The 20,821-nt window shown below is 41.6% G+C and overlaps 1 protein-coding gene across 1 annotated transcript in view; it reads right to left on the bottom strand.

Moving 5' to 3' along the window:
* Window positions 1–20,821, bottom strand: part of prickle2b (prickle homolog 2b) — a 70,693-nt gene that overhangs the window by 49,439 nt on the left and 433 nt on the right. Inside the window, exon 2 of the mRNA XM_026349925.1 lies at window positions 20,529–20,614. Coding sequence (XP_026205710.1) covers window positions 20,529–20,614 — 86 coding nt within the window. The remainder of the gene's footprint in view (window positions 1–20,528; window positions 20,615–20,821) is intronic.

Below are 20,821 nucleotides of genomic sequence, written 5' to 3'. Positions count from 1 at the left end.
CCATTGTGCTTTTGCTTTCAGGCTAAAAGGCACCGCGAAGGTTGTCAGATGGGGTCATTATGATTTGTTGGCGCTGAGCAGAAGTCATCAGTCACAAGTGAGGGAGGGGATTGGCTGGCTTTATGGCTAGACAGTGGCTGGACAGATAGGCAGCTTAATGGCTAGATAAATGACCCCTATATGTGTGGTGTTAAGCATCCTGGGTAATTAGATGCTAATTAGATGGTAGGAAATGCAGGAAATCCAGCAGTAATTACAGTCAAGAAGGTCTGAACATCTAGATTATTTAAGTATGCTTAAGATAAACTAGGTACACTGTGCAACACTAGTGATGGAGTGGATATTTACAATGTGCCTTTAACAGACATGAGGCTGCACATACGTACAGCTAACATATTGAAGTTCATGAGGTATAATGTTTTTTTTTTCTGTTTACCAGTTTACACTAAATACAAAGTGCAGCTAAGCTGATGGAAGTATAACTAGTTCTGTTTGTGAAAACCAACGAATTGAACAAACGTAGATTTGTGGGGAACATGAATGTCTCATGAATTCCCTCTCTCTAGTAGTAAGACATTTGACTTAAGCCACAAATGTCACCCTTATTTATTTGTCTGTTAGATATAACAATATTTCACTGGACAAGTGAACTTTATGGATAATAGTATGTGATGTAAATCCCTTCTAAAGTTGTCAAGAAATGCGTGACCAAAGTCGGTGGGTTTTAATCTCTGGGCATCATGAATATGTTCAATATTTTATGCCAACCTAAAGCTTTGTATTTAGACTGGAGTCTAGATGTTAAAGTTGCTAAGAAGCTTTTCTCTTTTTATCCAAAATAACTGCTAACAAAACAAAATAACTCAACGATGGGGAACCAATAAGACAGCTAACCATCCACTCTGGCAAAGAACGAGGATGAATCGAATTTCATTTCACCAGATGTGCAACCGCATGAGTTGGTTTCCTCTGGGTGCTCTGGCACTCCACCTGTCATAGACATGCAGGCTCAGTATAAAGGAAAATCTACATTTGCCCATAAATCTGAATATGTTTCTCTACCTAACGCACACTGGGCTAGGATCTGGTCCTTCATCAACCTCAACAGCAGAATGAGACAAAAGATGAATGGGTGGATGTTAATACAACCCAAGTACCAAAGCTCCCGACCAAATCAGGTTAGTGGATGGGTAGATGGATGGAGCACATCATGTGTTATAAATCTAATATCATGATGTAAATTATTTGACCTTTACAGCCCACGGGCCTGAAAAGTACTGTGTGTGGCATACAAAGAAAATGACTAATTACAAGACACATCAATTATGCATAGACGTGAGCTACTCAGTAGCCAACTTGCATATATCGGAATAACCACTTAGGCTGTTTTGTCAGTCTCTAGCACAAACTGTAAATCACTTCATACTGATATTCAAATCTGAAATTAACAGCACCACTTATAGTCAACAGACAACTAGAAGATAGGCAGAGTTAGGCATCTGTCAGTGTATGACAATCACTATCATTTCTTGGTTGCTCTCTCCCCCATCTCTCCTTTTATCTTCCTCCCTCCCCTCTCTGTCACTGTGCTGGTGTCCTTCTGTGTCCAGGCTCTTCTGTTCATGGTTCACGGGTTCTATCTGCCTAAAATGATTCCCTCATGGCGCCAGGAAGCGAGACAGAAAGAGAAGAGAAAAAAAATCTCATTAAAAAAGGGATCATCTGCTGTCAACTACCAGTCCGGCCCCAGCCGAGTTTGGACACAGAGAAAATACAAATGAGTAGAAAGACCCACCAGTAATTTGGAGTGCTGCCATGCTGCATACTGCTTAGTGTCCACTGTATATTAGACTGTGTAGTTTGTTAAAGAAGAAAGACTGAGAAACCTCAAAACAGCTTATGAGAATCTGCTGATGGAAATATCTACATTCAACGTACTTTGCTTCCATTTTTTCATATGTAATAAAACAGACAAGGATCACTTTGAAAAGTTAAATGAGTTTCATCTGCCTGAAACGTCCTGAAAACTTTGCGGAACAACCAAAAGTGGCAAATGAGATTTTTTTTTTTTCCTGTGAAAAATGTGCTCCAATTAACTGCTCGACTTGAGGCACTGGTAGAAATAGGATGCTTCATTAGATCTCATGAGAAGCTGCATATTAACGCAAGAGAGTGAGAGGAGAGCTATAATTGTATTAGCCCTGAAAATTACCACTTTTGTTATCGATCAATCTACGTAATTGTTTATCGATCAAGTTTAAGCTTTTAAATTTGCTACAATTTGAGGGAAGGCTGACAAATATTTATTATTTGAGAAGCTGTGAGCAGCAAGTGTTTGATGTGATCTTTTTTCTTGGTATTTTGACATATTACCAGACAAAACATTACCAATGACTCCACTCAACTAGATATTTTATTTTACATTCACTAACAAAGACAAGTCATTACAGACAGTTCACTATAGACATGATGATTAAATATTGTAATGTATGGCAAGTCATTTTAAAGTCACACTATAATAACTTTCTAATTTTCATAATTCATTAGTTTTTCCCTCTTTTAATGTGCTGTTATTGTCGAAGAAAGAACTTTTTCAGACCAAAAATTATCTTCTAAACACACCTCCCTGCCCTATTTTTCCACATTATGCCATCCACACCACTTGCATTGCAAATTTTCACCTGAAAAAGGTTGCCTCATCCTAAAAAAAACATCCTCCGTCTCACATTCAGGACTCATTAGCTGAAATTAAAGTGAGGTTGCCGTTTGCACTACAAAGGTTGGAAACATGAAGATGTAAATCAATGCAAAAGTGAACATGGGAGATGTTCGGGACAAAAAGAGGGAGAAAGACGGAGAAAGGGGGGACTTCAAAGTGTGTGGAGAAATGATCATTCCTTGTGGTGGTGGTGCAACTAGTCATCATCTCTGTGTAAAAAGATGGTGTCAGCAGCCAATTTACACCACCGGGAACCCAGTAGATAAACTCACACACTTTCTCTTCACCATCTCCATCCCTCTCTCTTCTTTCTTGTGGAAAGTAGCAATTCTCAAGAGTATGACATGCTGAAAGACCCTGCCTCTGCATCTTCTCAAACATGTCCAGTGATGATGTGGCCTCTCCTCCCTGGTGTCTTGCAGTCAGGCTTCATTTCCTCTACATCAAAGCCCGATCCCTGTGAGGAGCATTGCTCGGACAAACCAGCGTTCCTCTGAGGGGGTTTCATCTTCGGTGACTCAGATCAAAACACAGCCAACACATTGCTTGGGAAGACGGCAAGCATGCACAGAAACCCCATCCAGTTTCCCACCTACACCTCTCCTTGTTTTCTCCGTCAACCAGGTGTACTGTTTAATGTTCAGAGCTCCAGACAGGTCAAGTGACAGATCAATTATGTGCAGCTCATTAAATCCAATCCAGCAGGTTAATTCTGAGTGATCAGGACAGCCAACCTGAAGCTTCACTTAAATACTAACAGGCCACTGCACAGTAGAGAGCATGTGGCCCAATTCATATCAGAGGCTTGGTGGAGATGGAGCAACAGTCAGGAGGGTTCAGTAACAGCATGCATGGATTATTAGCCAGTATGTACTACAGTATGTATTTGTGCATGTGTGTGTCTGTGCACCATATGGAGAACAAATTAGACACCACACAAATCAAGGAGAAGTCTAGTGTGTTGAGCAGGAGTGGCCTTGGATGCTTTTCCAGCTGTGGGACTTAAACAATGCTGAGAGGAACTATCCATACCTGCCAGGATCTCAGTGGCACTGTGTCCAGGCAGGATGTTCTGTATAGTGTTTTTGAAGTGGATGGAATATCCCTTTACTTCAACTTCTCTTAGGAAGTTGGTAAGTTAAATAAATTCCTATGTCTGAAAAAGTAGTGCTTTGCTATTTTATGGGTTCTATACCTGCCGTGTGCTCTCAATGACAAAGTATAATAAAAGATGTATTCAGAGGACATGAAAATATAAACTTCAAGAAGAGAAGCTGTCAACTGCGACTGCAGCATACATCCCACACAGCAGCTCGGGACATAACCTCATATAATGTCCGCCTCCACATTACCACAACTCTGCTTGAACCTTTTTCCATTAAGGTGCTGAAAAACGGTCTCCTAAAAGGAATAAATTGGCGCTGTCGCAATTCAAACCTCTTTCAGGAGAAAATCGCACTGAAATGGGATGACTCATGCCACAAAGACCATCAGAAATATCACCGAGAAGAGCTGAAGAACTGTGACACAGGAGTGGAAAAAGAGAGAACAACAGCAGCAGAGTGGGAGACAAAACTGGCTTGAAATAACAGAAAAATCACTTTTTTTTTCAGCATGACGAAACAAACTGACCTCGGTCTGTAACAACGCTGAGCAACTAAAGACCTTTTAGATAAACAGGCCTGATGATTCATTGCTGATCACTCTTAATAAGCAGACTGATCATGAGAAAATTAAAAGTGTTACCAGGTAATAATCGGGTTAGCAATCCCAATCTCAGCACACTGCTCAGTGTAACTGGGCACACAGGATCTGGCCAAAAGACTTTAAGTAAGTGTTAGGCTACTGTGCACAACTTGTTACTCCATTCATTTAATCAGCTTTTTTCCTATAAGGAACAGCTTGAAAATTCAGGAAGTACTACTGTATGTTGCCATGGAGTCAGTTAATTCGTGTGGGCTCCAACTTGAACTCCAATTTCTGCCTCAGTTTGTTTACATTTAAGCAAACTGGCACCATTAAAATGATGGCTAATCAGCAATTAGTAGTTCACATCTGCTACGTATCCATGCATGTACCTACAAATATCTTTTTGATATGTGATACTGAAGAAAACTTAAAACATCATTAAATAGTCAGAAAACCCTAATAATGAATGCCAAACTGGTTTCACACTGGTTCGAGCTCCATGAGCTGAATTTCAATCAGCTTCCTGAATTGTAATGACTCAGACGCTACTCCTGAATCAGGGAATGAAAGCATTCTGACACATGATCATGACGGATGTCCACTTAGCAAGTGGACCTCAAATCTAGCTGTCCCTGTCCGCCAGGCTAACCCCTGGACTGAAATAAGTCCCACATGTGCACCTTTAGCAGAAGCACGACCCTATTAACCTTAAACAAGGCCTGCGCTCGGCCTTGCAAATGACACCCCTCACCCCTCTAACCTAACCCCGTCTGGGCCTTGATGGCTGACTGACAATCATGGTCTGCACACACAAACAAACACGCCACATTACTGGGCATAGATACACACACACACACACACACACACACACACACACACACACACACACACACACACACACACACACACACACACACACACACACACAGGTCCTGTGGTGGGTGTGTGTTGATAAGGAGGAGGTCAAACAACAGATGGCAGCCAGAGCACAACTCTGTGACAGCTAACTTCTAGTTAAACAACAAGTTATTGCTGCACTGAAGCTGTGTTGTGGAAGTCATCAATACTTTAGCAGATATTATACTTTTACATTTCATCGATGACACTCATAGAGGATTTGACAGTTGTGCACATGATCAGAAACTTATTTTTCACTTATGCAAGATGCAGCCCCATATAACTTGGTCAGGGATGATTATACCCAAGTATGCCCCCTCATGGCTAAGCTTTTAAATACTTAAAAATACACAAAGTGCTCAAAGGAGTGTGTGACAGTGACGAGATAAACAAGACAGGTGAGATGTGATGAGCATATCCCCAGCTTAAGTAGTTCACAAAGTCAAGTTGCTTCCCAAAAGGTCAAAAGACAATGAAGTGGACACAAGATGAATAAATGGATCCTAAAAGATCCATAATTTATTTAATTGTCTGATGTAAGAGGGGAAAATTATATGTAGCTATACAGATGTTAGAGTTATCTCTTGTACAATTGCTAGTCAATTTACACAGTTTATTGTTTTAATGTCGTATTAGGCAGGCAATTAAAAGCACTAATGTACTCAAACTAATGATGGCGGGCTGGATAATGGACATGGAGCTATAAGCCTAACTGGTGTTTACACATAACCAGTGTCAACCCACACACACATAATCTAAAAGGATAATCAGATGCAGAGTCGCCAAGCCTTCCGGGAGTGGCAGATGTCCTAATAAATCGCTCCTTCTTATACTGTTACTACTATAAAGGGTTATGAAAAAAAAGCTGAGCTCTATAAAATAAGGCCACTGTGGCAATGTTATGCCGGTAACAGTAGAAACACCATTTCAGTCCGAAGCTTCTTGAATTACAAGTGATGCTCGACATGAGTGTGTGTGGGCATTGGTGTTTCTTCTTTGTTGTGCAACGCTGACTGAACTAAACTTTTTAGGCCAAGCACACTCACGCTCCTGCAGCCCTGCCAAAATCCACTGAGTGCTCTGTGGAAGCATCGCAGCTGTCACGCAGTTATCATCACAGTATCTCCGACAGAGACTTTCCAAGCTCAACATCGACAACAAATATGAGTCTGTCCCTTCTAGATTAAATGTCTAGTGCATGAGCTCCTCTAACTCTAGGCCTTTGTCAGGTATAGTTGTTATAATATAGTAAATCATTCATTTTTATTTTAAATTATGTTTATTTTCTGTCACTTTCTCCCTATCACAACCAGCTCGGTCTCACGAGTGTCAACCATTCAAAGTATAATTGTATCATGCTGATAGTGAGGCAAGAGAAAGTGGTGAATTTTAATTGTGTGTGAGTGTGTGTGTGTGTGTGTGTGTGTGTGTTTGGGATGCAGACCCATCCTCTCTGCCTTCTGTTGCCTCACATCATTTAATCAAACAAGACAAGATACTCTTTGTGCTAATGCTAAACACACTAGCTCCAAAAGGAATCCTATGAGGACAATGAATGTGGCCTACTCAGTCGACACATTGTGCACTTGGTGCAGACTGCACCTTTACACAGACCCTTACAAAATAGCATCCACTTGAGCTGGTTGTTGAATGTTAAAACAACACAAACACACTACCTGAGCAACTTTACATAGAGTGCTGGACTTCTTGACGCTTGACATTGACAGAAGTTAATGTTTCGCTTGTCCTAGTTAGTGTCCTCTAACTGGAGGTTGGGGTAGACAAATCCTTTTAAATGCTCGGTGCTACATATTATTTCTTTTGGTCTGGAGAGTAAGCAATGTTGAAACTGCTCCCTGTGTGATGTCACATCGGGGGATGAAATGGGATACATGAGGAAGCCCACGCACGCCCAGCTGCTGTGCATAGGGCGTACAGAGTGGTACAGAGCATATGGATTCTGTAGACTGAGCCAGGTAAGGAGCAAGTTACTCAGCTAAAGGGATACAATAAGTCAATGGTAAAGATAAAGTAGTTGCCTAGAGCTTTGTTAGAAAAATAAAAAACTAAAAAATGCTTTGTTAGGAAACTTCATCTTGATCATACCCTCATTTGGTGGCATCAGCAGGTTTTTTCCCTTCACACTAAGGAAAAATCCATATCTAAAACCCAGTTGACAGATAAACTACATACATGTATATAACTACAGTGTTACTCCAGTGCATAGCTGCAGTCACAGCTTAAGAGAATATGCCTTGTTCATTACATTGTGTTCCCACTTGGTGGGGTTAATCATGAACGGCAGTAGGGGCCTGTGAATACTGCTCAAGGACACACTGGGGTCTGGGTTAAGAGAAATCTGAACAACTTACTGAACATAATGTCACAGATATGTTTAAAAGACACAATAAATGTAAAAAAGGGTCATGAGGGGTCATAGGCTGGAGGTGCTAGAGCAGCAGCCACTTAGAAGGAAACTGCAAAAGTTCTGCTCAGTCCAAAGAAGGTAACCAAATCCACTTATGAGCATCTTTAATGCTCTCTACTGAACACATTATACCTCAGTTGTTATATCAAAACTACTACTACAATGGAATTAATAAAGGCATAATCTATATAAAAGTTTAAATACACCGTAAAGTTAGTTCATTATTGATTTTATTTATCTTTATCTTTGAAGATCGTCAATTATTGCAGTTAAAATCAAAACTCTGCTAATCCAGCCTAATATAGATTTATATAACTGTCACACACAGTCACTTTGGACACAAACATCATCAGTGAATTGGCTCCTCTGACCCCAACACAAGCCAAAACAACAGTGAAACAAACACAACAGCATACTAATCAAGGCTAGCACAAACAGAAGCAAAGATCCACACACACAGACACGCACACACACACACACACACAGACACACACACTGTCTCTCACTCTCTCCCATTAACAATTCTCCTTGGGCTTGGGATTCATTATTCAGGGACTCAGGGAGCACAGCTTGTCTGACTTAAAGTATCTGCAATTCAAACAGTCCTGTAGTGGAGTTGGGACTCAGGGAGAATACCAGCCTGTCCTAATGTACCTTCAACAGCACCTTTGCACATGATGTGAGCACACAAACACACGCGCGTGCACACACACACACACCTGTGATGGGCTTGCTTAGAAAGTGATAGAGAGTAAAGTATTGTCAAATTGACAATACAGTGTAGACCTTTCAGGTGCATCTGTATTTGAGAGTGTGTTTGCAGTCTGCATGATTTCTCAGGTCAGGATGAAAGTCAGAAAGTCAAAGCAACACTCACTTTAGGTCTTCCATTGTAGTCAGAGTGGAACATGAGATTTGGTCTGTTCACCACCTGACAATGAGTCATAAAGCGAGGCACACTTCCTGGCTCAGGTGTCAAGCTATTAAATATTACAGGTTACACTCTTCATATGCCGCTCATCACATGCAGGCACGTGTGGCAGCATCCGAAAAACACTGCACATGGCCATGCGTGGGCCACACCTGCCTGGGGGCATCCATTAGCTAAAAGAGAATGCCCAGCATTAAACACCTGCTGCAGCACACACGCCAGCCCACACCCGTCACCTCGCACATGTCAGTCACCCACACTTCGTATCCCACCTGTGTGAGGACAGAGTCAATTTGGAAAGCAGGAGCAGGCGACGAGTGAGGCAAAACATTTCCAGTTTGTCTGATCAAACCCTCACACACACACACACACACACACACACACACACACACACACACGCACAGATGGCAACAATCCCCTTAAGGCCCCATTGTCATTACAAGATATTTGCTCTTATGTGTCAATGAGAAACAAGAGGCTCAACCTGACTGGTTCGAAACTAGATCAGGGAACAACTGGGACATCAGTGCACACGGTCATGACAGATGCAGATCAAAAGCAGGCTTATAAAGAATGAAGAAGATGAAAAATGGCCTCAAAATAAATTAGGAGACAAACAAACAAACAAAGCCAAGAGCCTCATAAGCCATCCAGATGGGAGTTAAAATGTGCCATAAAAATATACAGGCTCCACATAACAGGAGACAGGACTTTCCACACACTGTGGCTTATCCAATCTGTCTTACTCCTGTTTCATCATGAGAGCTGCAGGCAAACAATTTACATTTCGTTCCGAGCGTTCTCGCGCGGCGTTCATTTAACGTCAATTAGTTCCTGCTCGGCGAGGACATTAAAGTGGCCGAAATGAGGAAGAGGGGGTTCGGGGCTTAAACAGATAAATAAATAAGCACGCAGATAAACAGAGGGCAGACGGGGAATGGCCTCGCCAGAATCAAACGAAGAACAAATTGCACCCCAAGACCACTTATAAATATTGGAGTCTTTGATCTCCACACCAAATGAGCGATTCAGTCTGTGGGGGACATGATGAGCCTGTGTAATGTGGACTGCGTATGCCCCAGGCTGTGTTATTTTACAGAGGGGGTAGAATTGAGGCACAGCTAAGCTCACTGTTAAAGAATGCACACTGATACACACTGCAGATCACTTATATTCCTGACTAAGCAACTCCAGTCAGATTTACTGGACTAAACTGCTGACTCTCTACTAGGCTACTAAAGCACACATTTGTTGCAGGGCTAGTCTGGGATAATAGGTCCAGAAGTATGTCCGCTCCGTCAGAGTAAATTAAATTATAATCATGTAGTCATTCCACCTGGCGGCACAATACAATACTACTAATCTCAAAGTGATTTTTATATTTTATTATTATTTAATTGGATCAAAGTTGGAGCCACAGTTCTGCTGCAGGCTCAAAGATAGGAAATATGACTACTTGTCTGTGGCTTGTGAAAGCTATCGTGTGCCATCGTGCCTGCCTGTCTGCACTTGGTCCAGGATGAGCCCTCTGGTGTGGGAAAACCCCGGGACAGAGGATTAGATGGGAGAAAAGGGGATTTGCTGGTTAAAAGCTAACCTCTGACATGCATACAACAGCCTTTTGATTCAACAGATCAGCTAATTCTGGACTTCGCAGTCACACTGTCACATGAATGAAGTCGCATTCACTGTCGCAGCTAGAATGGGATAACACAGGTTTACATGGTGGTCTGTTACATGACAGGAGACATGGGGCAGTTGTCAGTCTGGAAGCAAAAAAAAAAAAAGTATGATCGCACATCACTGGCATTTGTCTCTGGAAAGAATACGCAATAAAGTGGTGCTGTTCATGTGAATCATCTCCTGATGCACTGGTGCACATCAAAAGTGAGAATGCAGAGTTGTTTTGATTTTACCTCTGCTAGGTCCTGTATGTTCCCAGTGTCCAGTATCACAATCACAGTCAAAGCTAAATTGAGCTCTTTGAACAGCAAATACAAGAATTGCTGCAGTCTGTCTGGTAGCCATAACTACAAGAGTATCAGGTTGAGAAATTAATCACAGAGGTGGTTTACGAGGAAAGGATACCTTTGTGGGGGGCGACTCTGTTCTCTGGTTTCACCATTTTTTCAAACTTTACAATAAAAGGGCACACTTCACAGTTCAATAACTCTAGGAAACACACTGTTTCTAAGTTTTTGCCTTCTCACTCAGTCTGTCATTATTTGTACGGGTCCTATTGTCATACTGATAATGCAGTACACGTCTGGCCCGTTGTCAAGGCAGCAGCAAACTTACAGCACTCTCATCGCCTTGGCAACCGGTCAACCTGCACAAATAAATAAAGATAGGGGATAAAGAAGAGAGGAGAGAGAAGTAATGTCATTGTGACTTTTCAAGCTCTGCAGAACTCCAATTCAGTGAGCTGAAGCAACAGAGATGCTACTTTACACAATAAGGGTGAAAATGGCTTTGCTGAGGTAACTTTGTCAATACCGACTCCCATTATCCATCCATCCATCTTAATCCAAGTGACTCAGCGTCTGTGCCTGTGAGTAGTGCCCACGCTGTCTCTTCGCAACACACAGGCAAGGTACATCACATGTTCATGTCCAAACTGGCAACTGCAGTGGCTACACCACTGATGTGTTTAAATTAATCCCCTCCTTGATTAAACCCCTCATCCAGAACAGTAGAGCAGCACAGAAATAAAGGTATTAGAGGAATTTTTATGATGTGTAAAGGACATATCTTTTACATATTTATATATATATATATATATATATATATATATATATATATTATCTTTTTAGCTACACACACTGCATATGTAAATACACATATGCAGTATATGTAGTTAAAAAGAAAAAGAGAAATGAACAAAATGCGTGTGATTTAGAAACAGTACAGGTTAGCATGGCTCTGTTAATGACAATGTCAGTCGGTCGGCCAGTCTACCACTTTGGTCCAGAGTGAAATACTATATTTCAGAAAAGATGGGAAAAGGTTTCCCACAGTTCCCAAAGACAATAAATCCTACTACTGACTACTTTGGAGACCTCCTGACATTTCCTCTAGCACCATAATGAGGTTGAAATTTATGTTTTACGGTAAATGTCTCAAAAAGGTTTGGAAAGAAATCTGCTGCAGATATTCGTGGCTCAGACGGCGAACGTTAATGACTCTGATGAGGCTGACGTTTGTGGTTTTGAATGAACTATCCCAACAACCGTTAGACAGATTAGAGTACATTTAGGTTCATGCGCTCACATATCGCTGTCAATTTTTTTTGTGATCTTCTTTGAGAGACTGGGAAATGTGTGTGTACCAAAAGGGCACACACATTTCACACAATGGTATGTTTATGAATTGCTTCGGAAGGACCCACCACAACTAAAATGAATAGCAGCCTTCTTGTTTGCTTGTGCTGACCTGAGGTCTTAGTGAAGCACTGTGTTACTTCTGGCCTCCATCAGAGGCAGCTGGCCGTGCTTCATCTCCTGCTGCGCCCAGATCAGTTGATAGATACCTGAACAGTTTGGCACTAAGAACCAGCCTATTCTCTCATCCATGAAATGCAGCCTTCACTTAAGAACCTCTCTGCTATTAATACTCACTCACACATACACGTGTATACACAGGCACATGGACTGAAGAAAAGCAGCAAACACACAACGGAGACAAATGATCGGTGAACCAGCTGAACAGAAGCAGGAATGGCAACACGGCTCATCCAACTTATTAGATTCACTCCTGACTCATGCAGAACTGTGAGCAGAACCAAGACGACACCTCGCCCACTCCTCAGATGACGACAAATCACACACGTAAGATAAGAGACGAACGGGCGGAGGATGACAGAGAAAGAGATGGAGAGAGACTTACTTGTCTTTGCAAAATTCAGTATCAAAGTAACCCTTGTTTTCTCCTCAATGCGGCATGAAGGAGACACTGCCGGGGCCCTTTTTTCACTATTAGACAGCAACCGTCAATTCTCTCAGATCAATATGCCACTTAAGCAAACCAATAATCAGTGGGCTGGCTGAATCAATCAGCCAATCAAATAATTTAACACTGCAGAGTCATCAAGCTCCTTTTTTGCACTTCAGAAAAATGAGGTTGTGGGTTTCACTGGGATTTTAAAGTAATGGGAATGTCAAAGACTAACTGTCAGCATCTCTTGAACATACAAGTTAATGTAATAAACAAAGGGATGAGGATGTATGTGTAGAGTAATACAGTATTGTACGTCTGTTCATGTCTAAAAATTGAGTCAATAGAGCATTAGAGTTTATTCATGAGGCCGTGATATAAGGATGGTGACCAAAATAACTGTACAATGCTGACCTCTATTGACTGCTGCAATCTGGATCAAGGTACTATCTATTCAAATTTGCCAGCACTTTTTAGAAATCCTTCCAAACACTTGAAATCCTTCTAGCGCTGTGAGTTCATACCGCACTCATGGCACGGCTCTGAACAAGGATTTTCTCTTCTATATTCACAAACACACACACATACACACACACACACGTACTCTGGATGGAAACAGGTGGCTGAACATGGGGTTGGATAAAACAAGGAGAGGAGAGAATCAAAGAGATCTTTGAAGTGGTTCACTGTTTAAACCTCGCTGCGCTGGAAAAGGAAGGAAGTGCCACAGTAGAGGAAAATGCAAGAAATAAGGAAATATAGAAAAAAAAAATCTTTCAGTCATGCTTTTATTATTTCCTATCAGTGACATCATCCCTACCACTCATCTACTGACATACTGGTTTGTCAGCTACTAGATTATTACACAGCAAGTAAATTTGTTGTTAATCATTTTGACAACTAATAACTTATTTATCAATTAAAAACTGAAACATTTGCTGATTTCAGATTCTGGAATTGATTTGTTGTTTATCCCCAGTTGTAGTATAGCTCAGCTTTAGGGACCAATCATATTTATGGGACAGTCACTGCCTTTGTCCAGACTGAAATGTCTAAATAACGACTAGATGGACTGACTGCCATGAAATTGAAGTTCAAAGTTCAGAGTTTGATGTATGAGATGCTTTTAATACAAATTTCATTCACTACATGTTTTCAGGAAACCTGCTATTTAGTATATAGATCGTGAGACAACAGTGAGCAGGTGTGTGTGCTGTAATGTCAAACTACAAAAGTAACTATGTTTAAGTAACAAAGTAAATAAATCTTAACTATAGAATCAATGAACTATATGCGATATGAAATTGCAGCTTTACTATGGCAGCGAAATCGGCTGAAGTCAGTAGCTGAACACACCATCAGCCAAGTGCACAGGAAGTACTGTCAGAATGACATGAATTAACTCTATTACCGGGGTGGGCGTGTGTGAACCGAGCTCAGTAAATGCTAACTTGCTGTGCATATGACAGCGGTAAACCTGCCTCCTTTTATTTCCAGTGACAATTCAAAGGAAGATTAGCTCACTAAGCCTTCATTAAGGCACGGATCAGAACCAGGGCAAAGATCGGGGTGAATTAGCTTCGCTATGCAGCACAAGTCAGGGTGAATTACAGAGGTTTTCTAACGCGAGAGGGGTGAAATCCAGCTGGAAGCGGAACTAGACTACAAGTGTGCTATTTTGCAACATCAGTGGCTTATGCAGAAAGAATGGTGTTTAAATTCAGATGGAGATCACTTTTACACTGAGTGTCAGTTATGCTGTGTGGGTCTTTGATGTATTTCAGTTATAAATCTTCTGACAGCAATTTGTAAGGTAGCACAACGCATGGTTTCACCAGGGACAGTAGCTTTGCTCCAGTTTCAGAAAGAACAATACAACACTGTGGGATTTACCTCTGAATTTTGTTCTGCCCTCATGCTTTTCTCTCCACTCCTCAGATAAAAGCCTTTTCCACCATCTCTTAAACCCCTCATCCATGGAAAATGACTGACATGTACAAAAACTGTAAACACCACATTAAATTATGGCACTGACCTGCATACATACTTTCTTTTAAATAAGTGACACACACAAAATATTGATTTTGTAGATAAACAGCAACAGACAGAGACAGATTAAATAACCCTCAGTGTTGAGTATATAGACTTGCATGATCCTATTTTACGCAAACATACACACACTCAGACACACATCATTTTCCGTGAGGGACTAGAAAAGACTCTGCTGATGCCTATCGCTCTTAATCCAAATGCACAGCCACCTGTTAGAGATGACCTTGACAAGAGAAGCGGAGAAAATCCTGAAGATAGGGATCAGAGTAAAGACACTGGCTTTATTTCAGAAGCTGCAAGAAAAATGACTCACGCAGCTGCCCCATACCATAAATGTCTCCTGAGACTATATGAAAGAGAATATGTTGGGTTTGATTAAATGATAAAAGTAAAGAATACAGATGCACTTAATGAAGTACTGTCTTCGTTACCGATAATGGATTTTAATCATCATTTGGCTGCTTTTTACTGTATAGCTGACATATGATGTAGTGGGTCTGTATTATGATTAACCTAAAAAAAACAAGCTTCCTGTTAACAAATTCGTCACTCTCGTGCAACCATGTGAATCTTTATGCATGCCACCATAGATTAGATTATGTTAGCATCCAATACTCAGTCACTACCACAAAAAGAAAAGCTTGTCTAACAGTGTTGATCTATGGCCTGAATAATGGAATTATCCTGTCACATACCAAGTGGCCACTGCAGTTTAATGAGTCTATGTTGGACATGTTTGCCTCCTGCTGGTCAATTTAGTGTGCTTCACCAAAACAGAGGAAAACAATGATAGAGCTCATCCACACTGTATGGAGCCATGTTTATTTGACATACCGGTACCGTACTTGATATTTCAAGTACGGTACTGGTGCACCATCCTCTATTTTAGATCATGGTGCACAACAAATTAAAATGAATGATGGTTCAAAAGTTTAACAAAGTATGGCATCCATCAGGGAGAGACAGTCTCTACAAACAAGACACCTATAGTCACTGTGAGATGTGAAATACTACAGTATTATACTGGAGATAAACAGTCACACAGTCCAAATGACAGGGATAATTATACACTTCACGTCATCATATATGTATGTCATTATACTTCTTTTCATAAAAAATAAAGGAGTTGCAGTGGTGAGGGTGCAGTCAACATAGGATGGGAACTAAAGGGCCCTTATTTTGGCTGATGGCCACTGTTCCCCTCCATTTCTTTATTAACCACGACACAAAGAAACAAGGCAGATTAAAAGAAATCTGAACTCTTTTCTACTATCTGGAACAGCAGCATTACACAGCGTTACATTCTTTTGTTACACTTGCTTATTGTCACTTATTAAAAAATGTGAATATGAAAATTCATGGCTTTTCGCAATAATAACATATTTCTTTCTGGACTGTAAGCCATGTCATGTAATACTAACGATGCACAGAAACATACAAAACCAATACCAGTATAAACACTGAGGCCTAGAGCAACCCAACACCTTGCTGGATCTCCTTTTACACAACCCAAACCCGCCTCCTCGATGAGATCACACTACCTGCTGTTGTGTCATATAGCTCCCTGCTAAGACACCTGTCTATATTTTAGACATTTACATGTAGTCATTTGGCAGTTTTTATCCAAAGCGCAAGACATATTGTTGACTCCGTTATCAGGAAATGCATCACATATACTCATATAAGTACATCCGGTATGAAGGTAGACACACGGGAGCACAGTATAAGACACCCTCCATCCCTAGCACCTGGTCCAGGGTGTCATGTGAGCATTATTACTAGATAACAATCATTTCCTCTCATGTGATAAGGCTACAAATGCACAGCCAGCCAATAAAACATCCAGCATAATGTGGATTTTGTGCAACAAATCGAACCAAAACAATAATTTTGGTCAGATAATTTCTAATCATGGCTTCACCATACATTCAGAACATCTAATAAAATGATATCAAAAAGCACCATTCAAAACGTGAACAATATGGAATTATGTGTGTGTGTGTGTTGAATGAGCCTGACTCTTTCATTTTGAAGCCAGGATATCATTGGAATTCAGCAGGTGATCGTCAGGCCCCTCATGATCTCAGCTGGCTGCGTGCGTAGACCACCTCTGTTGCCGTGACGGCCATACATAATCTTCACAGAGGGTGAATCATTACATTCAAATCAAAAGCGATGTCTTGTGTGTTTACCTCTGTGTAGTCAGGGGTGATTTGGGAGAAAAACACTGCGGAATGGTGGACAGAGAGAAATGAACAAAGGCACAATGCCAGAGAGGAGGAGATGAAGAAACAGCAGCAGAGAATAAAAGGAGAGTGAAGAGAAGGGACAAGTTCAGCCCAACGCTGTCTGAGAACCCAAAAGGTCAAACTATGATTTATAACAGGGCTTCACGGCTCCCCAGTTTTGCATTAGCTGCGAACATCAGTCATACATCACATAACCTTGCAGCCCTGTCAACGTTTGACCTCTTCAAAATAAGTTTCCTCCAAATGACAAAGACAAAACACAACATTTGCACAATAAAAAGCCCAGCTTAACAAGTCATTCGCCTCCTGACCCGTACTGTACGAGTGCTGCCACAGAGGCTGCTTTCTAGTTCCAAAACAAGCCCAGGCAGGGAGAGAAGACAGGAGGTTGGGGAGCGTTATCTGCCCTAGAAACTATTAACGGAGGTGACCGACCATCTCTGTGCCTATGCACAGTGATAAATCTGCTATAGTTTCTATTGTGTGGCACCGACCACCAGTGGCTTCTTCTTTCTTTCCCTCCCACCTCACCACCAAGTTTTCTTCTTCTTCTCTGCTGCAATAGCCCGAACCCATTCATATTCCTGGGCGCCCTGACAGTTTTATTTGCCAGGCCATCTTGTTAACACAGTGAATAGCGGGGCTGCCCAGTGTTATGCAGATCTGGCTGGGTTACCGAGGGGACAGACGTCAGCAAGCCATTCAGGTCTGGGTTAAAACTCAACTCAAGTCCCTCTTGTTCTGCTGCAGCCATCCTCCTTTTTCACCTCCTCTTCCTCCCCCTTCACCACCACTTTTAGCCAGCTAAAGTTTCAGCTAAGACCCAGCTGCATACAAGGACCAGCTTTGTCCAGATCTGGCAAAACCTGAACGAAACCCACTGCCCTAAATTAAGTTTTATGTTGTGCCGCTGGCTGGAGGAAATGAAGAAACAGCAAATGGCATGAATCCTCTTTTGTAGTCTGCTTCATACCTGTACTACAGCAGGTCAAGAAGTACCTTTCAAGCACACATAACCATGACTCTAAACCACGCTGCCGTGGTGCAGAAGACGTTCATGTGATCCGGTCGATCAGATAGCACGTTCACACTCAGGCACATGTTAATAAGTCTGGTAATGAGTCTCATTAGCACAAGGGGAATCAATTAAGCCAAAGGCACGCATTAATAATTCAGAGGGAGCATGCTGTGCAGGGAGAATCTACACCTATCTGCAACCAGCCTAAAGCAGCAAACAGAGCTTATTAGGTTACCCAGGCACACTGACACACAAGCAGCCAGGTAAAAGGAACTCCTGTTCCACTCATCCATATTACCCACATCAACATCTCAGAGATAACAGTGTGATCAGGAGGCATCCTGACTTCCTCTCCCAGTAACTTCTGGCACCTTATCCCAAAGATCTTAACATTATCAAGGGTCTTCTACCAGAGTCTGAATCAAGCCCAACACGCCAGGCACATTTCCAGAAGGTCGTGTTTTAGCAAACTGTCAGACAAAATAAGGCTGGACACGCTGCACAGAATCCTCATTTCAGTTTCTTCTGTTTGCAGTCACATTCTTTTAGTAACCAGGATTGTTTTAAATAAACCTTTTTGTACTCTAAAGGCTTTTAACACACTGAGTCAAATAACATCTGCAGCAAATGCTTGAGGGCAATGTTTTGGTAGGCCTGGGTGATTTTAAATACCCAACACTAGGCTGGCTCTTCTCTTGAGGAGTGAATGGGAAATGCTTCAACACACTCAGTCAACTTACTACAAAAGACCGGTCTGAAACATCCCCAGGAGCTGAGCTCAGCAGAAGTGTCTTATATAGAGGCTATAGGGAAGAGAAACAAGCGTAGTGCACATACAACATATTCATCCATTTAACATTTAGACAACTGGCAATATTTCAGTGAATTCAGAGACCTATTAAAAGAGGGACTGTGAGGCGTCTTCTCACATCTCTCAGCTTCCTGGCACCACACCTCTACCAACTTACATGAACTATACATGAGAGAAGAAATACACAGATAAGCCACAACATGAGTAGCACCTGGTGGTTTTGATAGTGGACAGGACTCAGCGTGGGCACTGACCAGTCTGCAGCTGCACAGCCCCGTACACAGCAAGCTGCGTTGCATGGTGTTGCTCTGACATCTGGCGACCATAGCGATTATACACATTTTCTCATTCTTTCATTTTAGACTATGGCTCTAATCTGTGATGAGGTGACACAAGTGGACACTAATTTGTACAAGGACTAAAAAAAAAACAAAATAAAAGAAACAAAAGCTGGCGTTCGTAAATTATTCTTGGTAACTGTAATTTGGTAACAGTCGATTGACCAACAGACAAAAAGCATGTGCTGCATGACGAGACGAGACAGAATGTGCACACCTTCATTGTGCATCTCCCTATCTTTAACCTCAGGGTCACTTAAAGTCCAGCACATTACTACCATACCTTGTAAAATTAGCATGAAAGGACATTTATTTTTTTGCTTGACAAAGAGCTGGGACATTCTTCGTGAAATTGGCCACTTTTCTCCTCAGAAACAAAGACCGGCCATAAAAACAGCCTTTTTGGCCTCGGCACACAAAGTCGGGCCCCTTAACTCAGTGTCATTTTATTCCAGTTTGTTAGAGAGGAAAAAGTTTACTTTTTTTTGTGAGAGTGCAAAAGGCAATTACAGGCTGCATTCCCGAGATGTTGACCCTGTAACAGTTTACAGCAAAGGAGGCCGGATGGACTTGTAAGGTCCAGGTCCTCCCCTTCTTACATAGAAGACAAATAGTCTGACAAATCAAGCAAGTTATCAAGTAAGCTGGCTTCTTTCTGGTTCATTATATCTGGTCATTTTAGGTGTTTTCCCTCAATGGTCATGAGGAAAACTGGCATTAAGACTAATTCTAGTGTGCACGCCTTCATAAAGAAGTCACGCCTTCAGCATTATGCAAGTGCAAATGCAACTTAAATTTAATTAGACTAGTTTAGTTTCCTCACACTGCTCGCCGTTGTTGTGCTTAGAATTGTGGACTTCTCCTTCACTATTAATCTTCTGTGGACCGTCCAGCAGCTTACTGTGCTTCACAATCGTGATGTACGATTTGTAATGAGTGCATAAGGCACCTTTAGGTTTTTCTGTTTCCACAAAGTCGCAGCGGCCACTAAACTGTAAGTTAGCTGCAGACATCTCCATCAAGTCAGTACGAGGAATAGTGTGACTTTAATACTGAGTGATTAGTAACTGCAGGACTGGTATTTTTCCAATACACAGTTTGTTTCACAGTATAACTACTCACATGTCCCTAGAGAGCCCACACAGTACTGTGCATTGCAGTAGTAGGCCGGTGAAAGGGTTCCTCCTGAATGCTCCTCTAACCAGGACATTTTAACAGTCGATGATACAGTATAATAATGCAAAATTGGTACTTTGTCAAATTGTTAGTGATTTAATCAGCTGTTCACATGTCCTTATTGCTGCAAAGAGAAAATGATTCAGTTTCCACTCACTGTGTATCATTATTGTGATGTTTAAAAGATAAATGGTCTGGTATTGACAGCTCACCTATCTATGGGATCAAAGCATCTGTGCATCAGAAAGAAAAGTGGATATGTGAGTTAAAATCTGTGCTGCTGTTACCTCCATTTGTGCACAGCAAAGCCAGGACACTGTTCTCCACAGGTGGTACAGGGCTGTCCTCTCTGTGGCTCATCTGCAGGGTTCAGCTTGAGACAAACAGAGGATGATGGGTAACAGCTTGCAGAGGCACACACACACAGAACTTTTATCCATTGAGACAAAACCTCAGGACTGTCATTAGCTAACAAGTGGCTTCCCATGAGTTCCCATACAGAACTTGTTTTCAATGCACCACAGCAAACTGTAACACTGTGCTAATCTAACACACACACACACACACACACACACAGGGT

This window comes from Anabas testudineus, chromosome 5, assembly GCF_900324465.2.
Source record: "Anabas testudineus chromosome 5, fAnaTes1.2, whole genome shotgun sequence".
Lineage (NCBI taxonomy): Eukaryota > Metazoa > Chordata > Actinopteri > Anabantiformes > Anabantidae > Anabas > Anabas testudineus.
Note: the sequence above shows the minus strand (reverse complement) of the source record. Positions and strands in the feature narration are given on the sequence as shown.